Consider the following 14567-nt stretch of genomic DNA (forward strand, 5'->3'; position numbering starts at 1 on the left):
CCCAAAGATGCAATGGCCTAGTGAGCAAAATAGTTAATTTTTCTCTCCTCTGGCAGTGTGGAAGGCATAGGTCAGTGGTGCATCTCTGTTCCTCGTGGTCACCCAGGGACTTAGGTTCCTTCCAAATCATTGCTTCTGAGTGTCATTTCCAAAAATGGAGCTGCCCTATTAGAGGCCTCTGCAATTGCCGGTGCCCAGTGGCAGCAAAGTCCTCAGGCCATTCACCCCAATCAAGATTCAGAGAAGGATCAGAAATTCTTCTAGGTATTCTAAGCAGAGCCAAACGATTTAATTCAGGGATTTAGGTGCTTAACACAATCCCTGGGAGAGCTGGTGAAGCAGGAAAAGTTCAGTTTGAGAACATACCACCAAAGCTGCAATCCAGGGAGCAGGAACCAATGTTACCGTAGCCACTCAACTCCCCCAAAGCTGGGAAAGGGGCCCTGGAACACTGCTGCAGAGAAACGCCAAGTCCCCACCCCCGGGCTTGTCCACAGAAAATAGAAGGACAGGGACATGGGTTCTGCCTGGTGTCCATGCACACCTGTTTCTAAGAAGGTCTGATTAATTGGCACCCAGAACCCTGGGAATAAGGGGTTCTGGAAAATGGAATTTCGGCTTCTGCCTCTATAGTGCAAAGAGGCACCCTGGAGGAAAGGAAGGAGGGAGGAAGGAGGAGGTAGTGGCAGGGAGCTAACCCACTGTCTTCCATGCGAGATACCCAGAAACGGGCCCTTGCTCCATCTCCTGCCCCAGCAGATTCACCCCATCAGTCCTGTTTCCTATGCTGGGACCCAGCTCAGAGGAGCACTCCCTATATCTGCCCGGGTCTTTGGCAGCTCCTCACCACCCTGACCAGTTTTTGGCTCAGACACAGTAGCCTTAATCTCTGTAGTTCAGTCAAAACATGAAAGAGCTGCTAACAAACAGCTTTAATAAGTGCAAAGAATGACATTTTTAAAAAGGATCAGAAACTATAAAGTGACAAGTCTGCACTGCCCAGAATGCCTATCTAAATCAATTTGGCAATTTCATATTATTACTCATATGAATGTAAATTCATATTATTATTACATACTATGTGTTATTTTATCTCACCATTTCCTGAGAACCTGACTTTACTCCCATTGTACAGATGAGAAAATCAAAATGCCAGAGAAGCTGGATGACTAACCAAGGCTACACTACTGGTCAGCTTCTCCTTGAGATGAGTGGCCTCTATCCCAGAGTCACCAGGGACAGACCTGTGTGGAAATCCCACACTTCCAGCTGGCCTGGTCCAGTAGCACACACTTCACTTCCCTGGAGGCTCCTCCTCCTCCACTCCCACCAGCCATGAGCTGGGGTTACTATCTTGGCCACATCACCAGCAGAGTTAACTCTGGGTCACAAGTGCTTCCCTATCGAGAACAGAGAAGGAGAACAGATCCACAGCCTTTGTCCCCAAGAAGCTGGTAAAAGGTCAAGGACCCCAACCCCCTCAAGTCCTTCTCATTTTTGCCACTGTGCTCAGCAGAAGCTAGTAGCCTCCAGCTTTGACAATATGCAGAGAGATGCCTGGCAGCCTCAGGAAAGAGCAGATGGAAGCCTGGAGCTTCTCAGGGCCTCACAGAAGAATGGAGACCTACAAGGCCTCAGGGTTAGTTGTGGGTCCAAGGGGAAGAGCTTCAGCAGCACAGGAGTTCATAGGACTTCAGGCAAGACATTCAAACACTCTAGACCTCACCTTCCTATCTGTAAATTGGAGATTGTGATAGAACCTTCTCAGAGTTGTAGTAAGGAGTCAGTTAGGCCATTGGCACAAAAGTAACAGCTAACGTTTGTATAATGGGATCCATGTGCCATGTACTTTTCTAAGCCCATTTTATAAATTAGCTTTCTTAATCACACAACAGCCTCAAGAGAGAGGTACTCTAATTTTTTCACAGAAAAGGAAATTGAGACACACAAGTCAAGTAGCCAACTTTCCCAGCTAGACAGGGGCAGAGCTGAGCTTGGACCCAGGCAGTCTGGCCACAGACTGTAACAGTCTATAACCACCAATCTCTCCTGCCTCACATAATTCCCAACACATTGCAGGTGATAACAATAGCAACGATGATATATGAACCAGATAGAATGTCCAGAAGCTTGGCTATTTTACATGAGTAACCCAGGAAGAGGGTGTTCTGAGAAAAAGTGCAGAAACTGCAGTCAGAACTGGTTGAGGAAACACTGAGGTCCAGGGTTCGGTGCTGGTGACCCCATAGCAGAGACATCATGAAAGGCTTGTTGGAGCCACCTTGAAGAGGGCCTGGAACTTCTGTCCTGGCACCAGCTGGAGTGGGAAATGCTTATCATATCTAATAAGGATAAGATTGCAAAAAAAGCAGGGCTTTGAGGAGATTCAAAAGGAAGTAAGCTACAGGCTGCTTTAGCAAGAGCAGGTGGAAAAGAGAGACACAGGTGTGTTTTGGATCTATCTGGTGTGGCCTTATCTTGCAGGAAGAAGCCTTCCTGAGGCCCAGCTAGCAGACCCTCTTCTATCCTTTATATATATATATATATAGTTTATTGTCAAGTTGGTTTCCATATAACACTCAGTGCTCCTCCCCACAAGTGCCCTCCTCCATGACCATCACCCCCCTTCTCTTTTCCCCTCCCCCTTCAGCCCTCAGTTTATTTTCAGTATTCAAGAGTGTCTCATGATTTGCTTCCCTCCCTCTCCCTAACTCTTTGCCCCCTCCCCCTCCCCATGGTCCTCTGTTTCTTCTACCCTAAGTCACCCCTCCCAAGAGTAGCCCAGGCCTCCTTACTCTTTGATGACTCTCCCTGGGGCTGGGGCTTTTACTGGCGACAAGGAACCCTGGGCTTGGTTGACTTTGAGCTGTAGGAATGGATAGCAGCATATAGAAGCAGAGCCACTTATAACTGGCCCTTATAAGCAAGAGCAACACAAAGGGAGAGGTCTTTTTAGTAGGCATGGTGTAGGATAAGGAGTTGGACAAATACCCAGGCCAAAATCTGGGTATATGGAAGCAAGTGTTGTGAGAATTGCAGAGTATAGAGGGCTGGGGCATTAGCTGGTAGGGGACACTCAGAGTTGCTGACTATAACACAGGTAGAGGTTTTTCTGAACCTTCATTCTCAAAATGCTGTAACATCTGCTTCCAAAATATGCTCACTCTCCTAAGAAATTGTTCCCTTTCCCTAGAAAACCAAGCCTGGGAGGTCATTTCATGACAGCCAAAAAGTCTATGCCTTCCCCCTATGCTAGAGCTGGGGTGTCCCTAACTCATAATGTGTAGACTCCAGCCTCTATCAGGTTGGGCCCTCATACCCTAAAAGACTGGAAATCATAGCTCTGGGAGAAAAAGCTGTGGGTACCCATGTGGTGGCAACTGTCTATTACAGCCTATATCTGTCACCAACATAATCCATGGTCACTGAGAGCCACAGCTATAGAGTGGAGGCTGGGTGGAGCAGGCTGTCACTCCAGGGTGAAAAACTGACCACTTCCTCCAGGAACCCTGAGGACTTCATTCTGTTTCCCCAGATGGCTCCACTCAGTCTGTAGAGAATTTAATTCCTCTGCATTTTTGACTGACTCTTGGGGGAAATTTCAGCTTTGAGAACTTTCCCTATAGGAAAGAAAGGGCCAGCCCGGGCAAGAGAATTGACCCTGGAGAGTGAGCATGTTTACCTGTCCATGTTCCCTTAGCTTTAGGCCACACACCATGGTTGGTTAGATAGATAACTAACAGCTAGCTTGCTACTCTAGAATGTCACCAGCAGGTTTCAGGCTTCCGAGGATTCTTCCTGCGGCGATGAGAAGGGGCAGGATGTCCTAAGTTCCTCTACTCCCTCCTAGAATGCTGGCTTCAAGGGTGTGGATCAGGTGGAATTTTATGTTTCATTCACTTTTGAATCCTGAAAACCTAGAAGAGCGCTTGTTACATGGTAGAGGTGCAATAAATAGTCCTTGATTGCATGAATACTGATAAAAAATAAAAGTCCTTAAGTAGACTTAATAGTTATGCATCTTCAGACATTAAAATAATCCTAAAATACATAAATCAAAAGCTTTAGAACTATAAGAACCCAACAAGATAATAAATACAGATAATGTTCTACACGGGAGAGTTAACAAATCCTCCTAGAGAAATTGACAGGTTGTATGGACAACATATAAATAAGGATATTAAATATCTGCATAATGAAAATCACAAGCCAAATCTAAAAAATATACCTGTGGAATATTTATAAAAAGTGAGCAGACACTACTAGGCCATAAAGAAAAGCTCTGTAAATTGTGCAAAAGTGGGACATATTAATATTGGCTCCTACCTTTTTTTGCATAGACTAGGAAAATCCTAACACAAAGAATGGAAACACATAAAAAGAAAACAATAAACCCATCCCTATATATCTATATTGCTATAGTGCAAACTACCAAGGAATAAACTATCAGGAAATCAAATCCTGCAACATATGTAAGTCTAAAAATAATAATAATAGTAAAGGTGCCTAAAAGAAATACAGCAAAATATTATTTCAAGCCTGTGATAGAGAATAAGTTTCTAAGACTGATAAAAAGCTAAGAAGCCATAAAAGAAAAGGCCAAAAGAAAAGCCAAAAAAAAATATGAATACAAACAGATTAAAGTCCTGCTCAGCCAAAGATATCATAACAATTAGAATAGATTTCCATTTCTGGTCCTAATGGAGTAGCTGGACCAGTCCTTTGCTATCAGCAACTGGAAAACTGGACAAAACTCATGAAACAATCGATGAACAGTTATTTTCAGACTTTGGACAACTGCAATCCAAGTTCCTGGCTAGGGAAGCAGACAGGCTGAGCCCACCAGCTCCCTGGGATTCTTCCTGGAGGCTCTTGCCAGACCCCAGTATAGGGAGGAGGGTCCCACACAGGGAATGACAGTCACACTAAGTATGGAGAGAGTAAGATGGGAGTTGGGGGAGACTGGGAGTGCTAGGATTTGGGGAGGAGCATGAAGGAGAGGCAGTTGTACAGAGGAAGAGCCAGAGAACCCTGCATTGGGCTCCCTGTGCATGCATCCATAGGACAGGACTCCACGAGGCCAGGCAAAGAGCTGCTCTAGAAATTCTCATTCTAAACTGAGCTGTCAGAGTGCCTAGTCCCTGGAGTGGGAGTGGGGCCACAAGAAAAGGCCAAAGCCAGAAATACGACATCAAGAGGTAACAATCAGGAAATGAGATGAGGCCAGCCACAGGTCAGAAAGATGTTTTTGGATGGTTTCAAGGCCCAGAAAAATGCAGCTCCAGCCCCATCTGCAACAGAGGAAATGCAGGAACACCTAGGATGACTGTCACTTCTTGGTAATTCAGACCCCTGTAAGATGTCCCTGTAGTTTGTGTTAAACTTCTGCTGTTTTTCAAGGAACCAACTAGCCATTCATAGCTATAAAGCCCTTAAACAAAGATATGCCTGTTTCAGGGCAGAAGGGACGTTGAGGAAGGAGAACCAATTCAGGGAGAAAAGAGAGTGATGGCCGTCGCAGAGACAAGCACACTTTTGTGTGATCAGTATTTATTGGGGACCCACAGCCTGGCAGGTCTGTGCTGGTGACTGAAGGGATACAAAGGCACAGCAAGCCTCTGGCCCTGAAGAGCCCTTGATCCCAATGGGCCACATGGGGTAAATATGTTCCAAGGGTTAAATGAAAGGACAGAGCAGGAAACACAAACGGCCAAATGGAAAGCCCCAGGGAACAAGCTGGGTTCAGACGTTCACAAGGCATCAGGTGGGGAAGGTCCAGAGCTGGCAGTAGTGGCAAACTCTCAGATCTGGCCTGTGTCAGGCCACATGCTGGCTGATGGGCTTCTTACAGACCCATTGATAGGGGGTGTCACAGTGCATGTCATTCCATTTCTGCTCAACGTGGACACAGTCTTCCGTCTGCCCGTCCCAGTGCCGCCAGTTGTCTGGCTGATTCGTGCCCCAAAACCTGGAAACAAGAGGGCTTTATTCTGCCAGACAAAAGATGTGTCCCTTCCCCCGACTATGGCATCAGTGACATGGGTCCCTAATCTCTTGGTGGCCCTGGATGGGGACAGAGCTGGGCCCAAGAGTGCACTAAGGGTGGCTCTGTTGAGGTTGTCTTTAGTTACTGAGGATCAAGGGATAGGAAGGGGGTCTGAAGCTATAAGTTCCCACCCCAGAATTCACATTCAGATACCTTCTGGCAAAAGCAGGGCCTTCAAAGTGTACAGGACAGGCAACAACAAACAAAGAAAAACAACAATAACAAAACGGCAGGAAGACCCACTCATAGGCGGCTTGCCAGCCCCAGGACCTGTCTTGTTCTGATACCCCTCTGTGGAGAGGTCCACGCAAGGACCACAACTATGCCAGTGTGTATTACACACACCCCCCACACATCATACACATCATACATACACACGTATCATACATACATACGTACCACACACCACATATACATCACATACACAACCATACATCCACTCTTTATACACACATTGCACATACACATCATACACATATTTCATAAACAACAGTAATACTGGGCAGGAATACACACACAAGACAAGGACACACAAAAGTCTCTAGCCAGGCCTGCCCCAGACTCTGCCTAGGACAGCACCAGACAGTGCAGGACTCACCCTTTGCTCTGGAAAGAATTGAATGGTGTCCCATCCACCCAGTGCCAGTAGCCTTCCTTGCCGCTGTCAGTGAGGCCAATCCAGTGGTAAGAGGTACTCGTGAACTTTACCAGAAATGCCTGCAGAGAAAAGGCGGTGTTTAACCCTATGTGAGGGGCTGGTTCTCCCGGCCATGTGGAAAAGGAGGCTAGGCTGTCCTCTCCCTGGTCCTGGGGCATGAAGCCGACTCCCTTGCAGGGGCTGAGCCCCTCCTTGCACCTTCCTTGGTTTGTCCAGGATTGAGAGCAGGACCCAGGGCCCCTCAGAGAAAATCCATCTTCTCCCATGTTGATGTGATGAGGGTGCCTTCACTGGGACAAAGATTGACCTGGCCACAGTTTATTAAGGAGATGTATTTTAGAAAAATAGCATGTCCTTTAACAGACATATAAGAACAGCCTCAGGAGAACCACAAAGGATGGGTCGTTCTGTAAATTGAAATGGACCAAACTCATTACAGTCCTTTAACAAGAACATTGACAAGAACCCTAGTAAGTTCTGGTAAGCACCTTCTGCAAATGGGCCACCCAGGGTCTATTTTCCCTTTGGTGGTCCTCAAACTTTCGTGTCTTGCTTTCCCAAGAAGCCTGGGTCTCCTGCTTATGGGCCTTCCGCAGCCATTGATTAACGGTTATCACACTCAGGACTGACAACTAGAGTAGACGCTGAGGGGAAAATGAGGTGTGGGGAGGGACATACACTCCCAACACTTTAAGGGCAGTCACCATGCCACTTCCCTTTGCCCTTCCTCACTGTTGACATCTGTGAGCCCCTGGGTGTCTCCTCATTCATTGAGGACATGGAGGCTTGCTGTCAGTGCTTTTACCTCCAGAACAGATGCTCATCGGAACCCAATAAACATCTGTTCCCTAACTGACAGAGGAGACATGCAGGTCTCTGCCCGGGCTGCCACAAAAGGAGGAAGGCCAAAGTACCAAGGCCCCTTATCCCCCACCAAGCCCATCAGTACCAACCCAAGCCTGCAGCTCTGACCTGCTCCTCCTCAGAAGTCACTGAAGTCAGGTGGGCTCCTTGGGACACACAGAACTGCTCAGCCTCATGCCAAGACTTCTTGATGTGAGAAAAGTAATACAAGTTCCCGCTGTAGGCATTCCAGCCTTGCAGGATCAGCTGAAGAAGTTGATCTGGAGCAAAGGTTGGGGAGGAAAGAGAACCAGGGGCTGGCTATGGATGCCCAGGAATGGCCCTTCCTAACCTTTCCAGGGACTGGCCCCCAAGAGTCACAAGCCCATGCAGCGCTTGATGCCCAGTGCAAGACCTGGGAGGCTGCACCCCCAGCCTGATACCCAATACAACAGAAAGCAGCTCAGGACACCTGGCTCCATCTCTCCAGGGATCTTCAGATAGCTTTGCCACTGGACAACACTTTCTTTCCAGACTCCTGCTTTCTGGCTCCACTATGCTCTTTCCCTATCACTGCTATAACCTGGCAGTCCTCTGTACCTCAGCTGCTGCCGTCTCCCTAGAAGACTTTACAGCCATCCCATAGTGTCAGCCATTTCCCTGACTTCTTCTCCATTCACTTCAGCTAGGTCCACCCAGGACCATACTCTGGACCCGGTCTACCTGACCTCCCAATTTCAAGCTCTAATAGCTCATTCCATGAGCACAAGCATCTTGGGTTCTCAGCTCTTTCATCCCTCCCCACTGTAACACTCAGCTTTTTAACATCATCTGTACCACAACTGTTTGAAACAGGGCCATAGCAGACTCGCTTATTCATTCATTTATTCTCTTGTTCAACATTCATGGTTCAATGCTTTTTAACTTCTGTGAGTCAGGGACTATTATACAAAGATGAGTAAGACATGATTCATGGCCTCAAGGAACTTACAGTCTAGTAAACAAGACAGATGTAAAAAGGGTGTTGAAGATGCATTCATTGAAAACCATGTGCATGATAGAATAGGGGCTGTGCTTACACTCAAAACAGTTTGAAAGCCACCCTGCTGGCCCCTGCCTACTAGCCTCTCATCAACTGCCCTCTTGGCCACAGTCCAGTCTCAGAACTGCCTGAAGTTTTCTGAGTCTCATGGTTTCACATCTTCATGACTATGAACTGGCCACCCTCTTACCCTACTTGTTTCACAAACACCTACTAGTCCTTCAGGGCTCAGTTCAAGGGCTATCTTCTCCACAAAACATCTTATGATTCTTTTTCCTCCAAAAAAATGTTCCCCCCTCAGAAGGTCCCTTTCTATACTAGAGGACATCAGCCTCAGAAGATCCCTTCTCCCTCCTCTTTGCTCCTCTCCCCTCCAGTTCCTAGAGCTGTCCCTTACCTAATACCTCTTGTGCCTCTCTGCATGTCTTCCACACATCGTCCGCTTCTCAAATGTTGTTTTGTCATGTCACACTGGCCAGATGACAAACAACTTGAGAGCAGGGTCAGCTGCCTTATGCCACCTCTACCATTGCCTAGGATTCAGCCCTTCTCCAGCACCCAGCCTCCTTCCTAGGGGGATGCATGCTGAAGTAAGCAAAAGACTGAAGGGACAGAAGACTCTGGCCACCCAAGAGACTACATCTCTCGGCCAAGTCCTCCCCTCTCACTTACTTTGTGTCTTCTGTAGCTGCTCCTGGGAGCCAAAGGCCACACAGAGTGTCTCCAGGTGACTCTGCTCCTCCTGGATTCTCGTAGTTAGCGTTTTGGTGTTCTGCAGATCCTCTTTTAGCCTCTGGATCTCAGCACTGGCCTTCTGCAGATTGCTCTCTAATACCTGAGTCTTGGAATCTAAGGCACCAGTAGGCTTCATTCCTTGTTTTAGTGTCCGTATCTCCCTGCTGGCATTTTTCAAATAACCATTTAACACCTGAATCTTGGAATCTAAGGCATTGACATTTTCTAGCTCTGTTTTTAATAACTGGATCTGAGAATCTGTCTGCTCCAGATGGTGGCTTGCTTCTTGGGTCTGGGCAGTGACAGTTTCTAAATCTCTTTTTAACAAGTGAATCTCATCACCAGCCCTTTTGAAATGGCCCCTTAGTAACTGGATCTCAGAGCTGGTGTTGTCTAAATGGCCTTTCAGAAAAGTTTGGGTCTGAGAGTTTAAAGCATTTGCATTTTGCAGGCTTTCCTTTACCCTCTGGATCTCAGCATTGGCTCCTTCCAAACTGCTTCTTAAAACCTGATGCTGGGCCCTTAAATCATGGACACTATCCAGTTGGCCTCTCAAAACATGGATCTGAGCATTAGCATTCTTTAAGCTACTGTTTGCCAACTGGGCCTGGGCACCGGCCATTTCCAACCCTGCCTTCAATATCTGAATTTCAGTGTTGGCATTTTCTAAGCCTCCGGTCAACATGTGGAGATCATTGCTGGCATTTTTTAAACCGCTTCTTAAGAAACTGTGGGTCTCGGAATTTAAAACATTTGCCTTTTCCAGATCTCCTTTCAGCTTCTGGGTCTCAGCACTGGCAACTTCCACAGAACTTCTTAACATCTGGATCTGGAAATTCAAGGTACTGGCATCCTGTAGAACGCCTTTTACCATCTGGATGTCAGCACTGGCATTTTCCAGATGACCATGGAGCACCTGGATCTGAGAACTGACACTGTCCACTCTACAAGTCAACATCTGCATTTCCATGCTCCAAGTGCTGGAATTCTCCACATGGCTTTTAAACATCTGGATAGTCTCTTGCCACTCTGCCACCCTGCAGGAGGAATCTGGAGGGAGGAAAGGGAGAAGGTAGCCACAGAGGCCCATTGTACAGGGAAGCATTAATTATATGGGTCAACCATAGTGTTCTTGAAATTTCTGAGGGAAATGTCTAAGGCACAGCCCCAAATGCTCCTCAAGCCACTTCCTGCTCACTGCAGCCACGGGGATGGGCATGCTGAGATTGTGGACCAAAAATTAAAATAAAGGCCTATTTAACTGTCCCTCCATGAACTTAGGGGCAGAAGGATTAAAGTACTTGCCTACTGTACACTGGCTATCCATAAGAGTCATGCTGGTCAAGCTTGGATTATTTTGCAATTGTAACTGAACTTGAAAGTAACTGATTATACCATTTAGAGCTGCTGAAGCTTAACTCCACTAAAATTTCACCATTAGATGGGTCATTATGAAAAAGAAAATAGGTGTAAGTAAAGCCCATGGTTAGTCTCCCTCTGTATTTGCACACCAAGAACAGAGCCTCTTGATTCACTATTGTTACTTCCTAAAAACTGTGTACACCACAAACATAGTTTTCTGATCACAAATTCCAGAAACTAAACAACATAGGAACCTGTGGGAAGAAGCACTCTGTTCAATCCCTAGGGCTATGGTGGAGGCCCTCCAGGTGATACTAGACCCTAGAACCTTTTTGAAGGGATGGCGCACCCAGTGTTACAACGAGCGAGATTCCCAACAGAAGAAGTTGAGGATATGGGAAACCTGAGTGAAAGTCCTGATTGTTGAGGTTATTCAGAGAACTCACAGCCCCTTTTATCACATGGTCTTTCCCACCAGACCCACCTGCAGCTGCCTCCGGTCCTCCTAGCCCCCTTCACTCACCTCATAAGCTAAGACCTTATCTCAGACTTTCATGGTCTAAGACTCTTGATTCCAGCCTTCTCTCAGGAATAGAGAGAAGAACCCAAGTAGGCAGGGACCCTTTCTGGAAGTTCCCTGCCCTATGCCTCATGCCCTATCTAGGTAAGAGTATGAGGCCTCAGCCACTGTGCTAAGGTAAGGCCAGGTGAGGCAAGGTGGCCTTCGAAGGTGCCTTGTAAAGATATACAAATACATCAATGGAACATAATAAAGAATCTGGAAATAAACCCACATATATATGAATAATTGATTTTCAACAAAGACACAAAAGTAATTCATGACAATCTTTTCAACAGTGTGACAATTGTCTCTCCGCATGCAAAATAAAAATTAACTTCATCCTTCACAACATTATATAAAACTCAACTCAAAATTGATCATAGACTTAAATGTAAAGCCAAAAAGTGTAAAATTTCCAGGAGGAAACATAGGAAAATGTCTTTGTGATCTTGGGATAGATTTCCAATACGAAACCAAAAGTACAATCCATAAAAGAAAAAAAATTGATAAATTAGACTTTATTAAAATTTAAATCTGGTTAAGAGAACAAAAAGACAGGCCACAAACCAAGAGAAAATATTTGCAAATTACATGACTGATAAAGGACCAAAAAGAGTACATACTATATGATCTGTTTTTCATACAATTCTAGAAAAGGTCAATTAATCTATATTACTGCAGGTAGATCAGCAGTTGCCTGGGGATGAAGGGGGAAGGGGAGAGGGAAGGATGACAAAGGGCACAAGTCAACTTTGGGAGAAGAGGAGGAAAATGTTCATTCTCCTGATCATGGTGATGGTTTCACAGATATACATGTAAATCAAAATTTATCTGATTGTATACTTTCAATATTGTAATCTATTATCTGTCAATCACACCTCAATAAAGTTGTTTTTTTTAAGATCATGTCTTTCTGTGAGAAGAATGGAACCCCTTCAGGGGTCTGGGGGCATCAGAGGAGAGGCTCCTCCTAAAGTCTGGGTATCTGAATGCCCTAGCTCCCCTACCCCACCCCTCCTCCCTGTGGCTACTCACCGTAGGGTTCCACAGGTAACTGCTGGGTTGTGTTGTCCTCTCTGGCACTCATGGCTGAAAATTCTTGGGAAGAGTCATATGGCTCCGATGGAGGTCTTGGCTTCTGTAAAACTGAGACACCCATTCCTGGGTCAGCACAGTCTCTCTGCACTAAGGCTGGGAGAACAGGCTGCCCCACCCCCGGGGTTCCAGAAGAAAGGAGATGGCAGGACCTCTCAGACTTTCCTCCATGGGCCTCGGCTCTCAGGAGGCTCTCCTTGGACAGGAACTTTGGTTGAGTCCCGGGAAAGATCTGGTTCAGGCCTGGGGCCAGAGGCAGACTGACTCTTCTGGGAGCAGAGGGTATGCATCTGGTCCCTGTGGGACTTTTATGCAGGAAGATGGAGAGAGTCGGTGGGGCTTCAGGTCCCCTAGGAGCTTACCCATAACAAAGAGAACCACCAGCAAGGAGGCAACAGTCACAGCCATAACCGCCAGGGTGGTCTGAAAAAGCCTTATTCGTCTGGGGGCTGCAGGAGCCCCTGCCGCAGAGTCCAGCCCTACAAGGGAGAAGCCAGTGTGTAGGAGGAGAGTGTGTGGTGTGGGCTGGACAGGATTCGCCCTTGGGCTCAGTCTCTTGAACTGTCTGATGAAGATGAGAACACTAGCCACGCTTATCATAGAGGCGGGAAGTTAAGCACTTGGATGCAATCACCAGACCTAACTGGAGGTGTGTTAGCAACACAAAGGTAAAGAGGAGACCACTTGCCCAGAACCTAGAGGAGGTGCACAGGACACAGAACATGCAGTGTGCATGAAAGAAGGAGGGAGCCAGGGAGGGACAGAGCAGGAGCCTGACTTCTGAGTCCAGGGCTAGGGTTAGGCTTGCTCATGAACTCTGACCAGAGCAGGACTCACCGCCCTTTTGGACCACTGCCTCTCCCACAGACTGACACAGGTCAGTGCTGGAGCCTCCCTCTGCAGGGTCATAAAGCCCTGCATCGGGGTCTAGGAGTGTGCAGGTGTGCTTAGGGATAAGTAGTGTGCAGAGAATTCCATTCTAAGGAGGAGAAACACCAGCCTGGAGTCCCTGAGGCCTTGCGGGGCCATCCCAACATGCAGAGATGGGACTCAAAACCAGGTCCCTCTGAGTTCAAAATTTACTCTTTCTCCTGACACGTTCCCACCCCCAAGGAAAAGGGTCTGGTGAGGTTCATGCATACATTAGGGTGTGCGCCAGGCTCTCCATCCTCACCTAACCCACCTTCAGCCCTTGCCTGTTTATTCCAGAGACTGAGAGAGCCAGGAGCCAAGCTCTGGCCTGCCAGGGAGGGGCTGGGAAACAGGCAAGCCAGTCCCTGATGAGGATAGGCTCATGCCTCAGTTTTCTCACCTTGGGGCTGCAGGGAGACACTCTGGTTGTCTGTGTAAAAGTAGACCTTGTCACAATTCATATCTTCTTCCTTTATCCTCCAATGCTCCTCCCTGCCCTGGACTCCAAAGGGCTGTCCAGTGGGCCAGTAGGGGTGGGAAGTGAAGCCAAGATACCCTGGACTTATATGGTCCTGAGCAGGGCCTGACCACCCTGGAAGCTCTGCTGATTGTGCAGAATCATCCTAGCAAGGTCCTTCCCCTCCAAGCTCCCAGGCGCCAGTCTGGCGCATCCGCCACTCAAGCCCAGCACCCAACCCACCACTTTCTAGCATAGCTCCCAAAGCTAGCCTCAAATGCTGTTTCACTGGCCACTCCGGAGGGGGCGGGGATCCTTCTCGGCTTCAAGGACAAACATCCTTGTGACCAGTGGCTGATCCTTAATCCTAACCCCAGACCCTCAAAACTAACCGGAAGTCAGGTAAGGGGAGGAGCTGGGTCAGTGCAGCAGGGATTTGCACATCAAAGGAAGGGCTGAGGTGACTCTTGCCCACTTAGGACCTCACAACTGTCAGGGGAGGCAAGGGTCTGTAGTGAAATTAAAGGTATATTTGGTCTTGGGACACCTGGATGGCTCAACCGTTAAGCTTCTGACTTTGAGTCAGGTCAGGATCCGACAGCAGAGTTTGAGCCCTGCATTGAGCTGTCAGCACAGAGACTGCTTCAGATCCTCGGGTGCCCTCTCTGCTCCTCCCCCCACTCTGCCCCTCCCCCCACTCTGCTCCAATCCCCTCTCTGCCCCTCCCCATGGTCTCTCTCAAAAATAAATAAACATTAAAAAATTTTTTTAAATAAAGCTTCAGATTCTCTGTTCCCCCTCTCTGCCCCTCCCTGCACTCTCTCAAAAATAAACATTTAAAAAACTTTTTTAAAA

General features: G+C 47.3%; 1 protein-coding gene across 1 annotated transcript; it reads right to left on the bottom strand.

Moving 5' to 3' along the window:
• Positions 1 to 5533: 5533 nt before the first annotated feature.
• CLEC4F (C-type lectin domain family 4 member F) lies at positions 5534 to 13716 on the bottom strand. The gene is given in 7 exon segments (XM_029936256.1): positions 5534 to 5968; positions 6645 to 6763; positions 7677 to 7828; positions 9262 to 10361; positions 12256 to 12394; positions 12706 to 12822; positions 13656 to 13716. Coding segments are annotated over 7 exon segments (1839 nt in total). The 3' UTR covers positions 5534 to 5817.
• Positions 13717 to 14567: the final 851 nt, after the last annotated feature.

Source organism: Suricata suricatta, chromosome 4 (genome assembly GCF_006229205.1).
Source record: "Suricata suricatta isolate VVHF042 chromosome 4, meerkat_22Aug2017_6uvM2_HiC, whole genome shotgun sequence".
Classification (NCBI taxonomy): Eukaryota; Metazoa; Chordata; class Mammalia; order Carnivora; family Herpestidae; genus Suricata; species Suricata suricatta.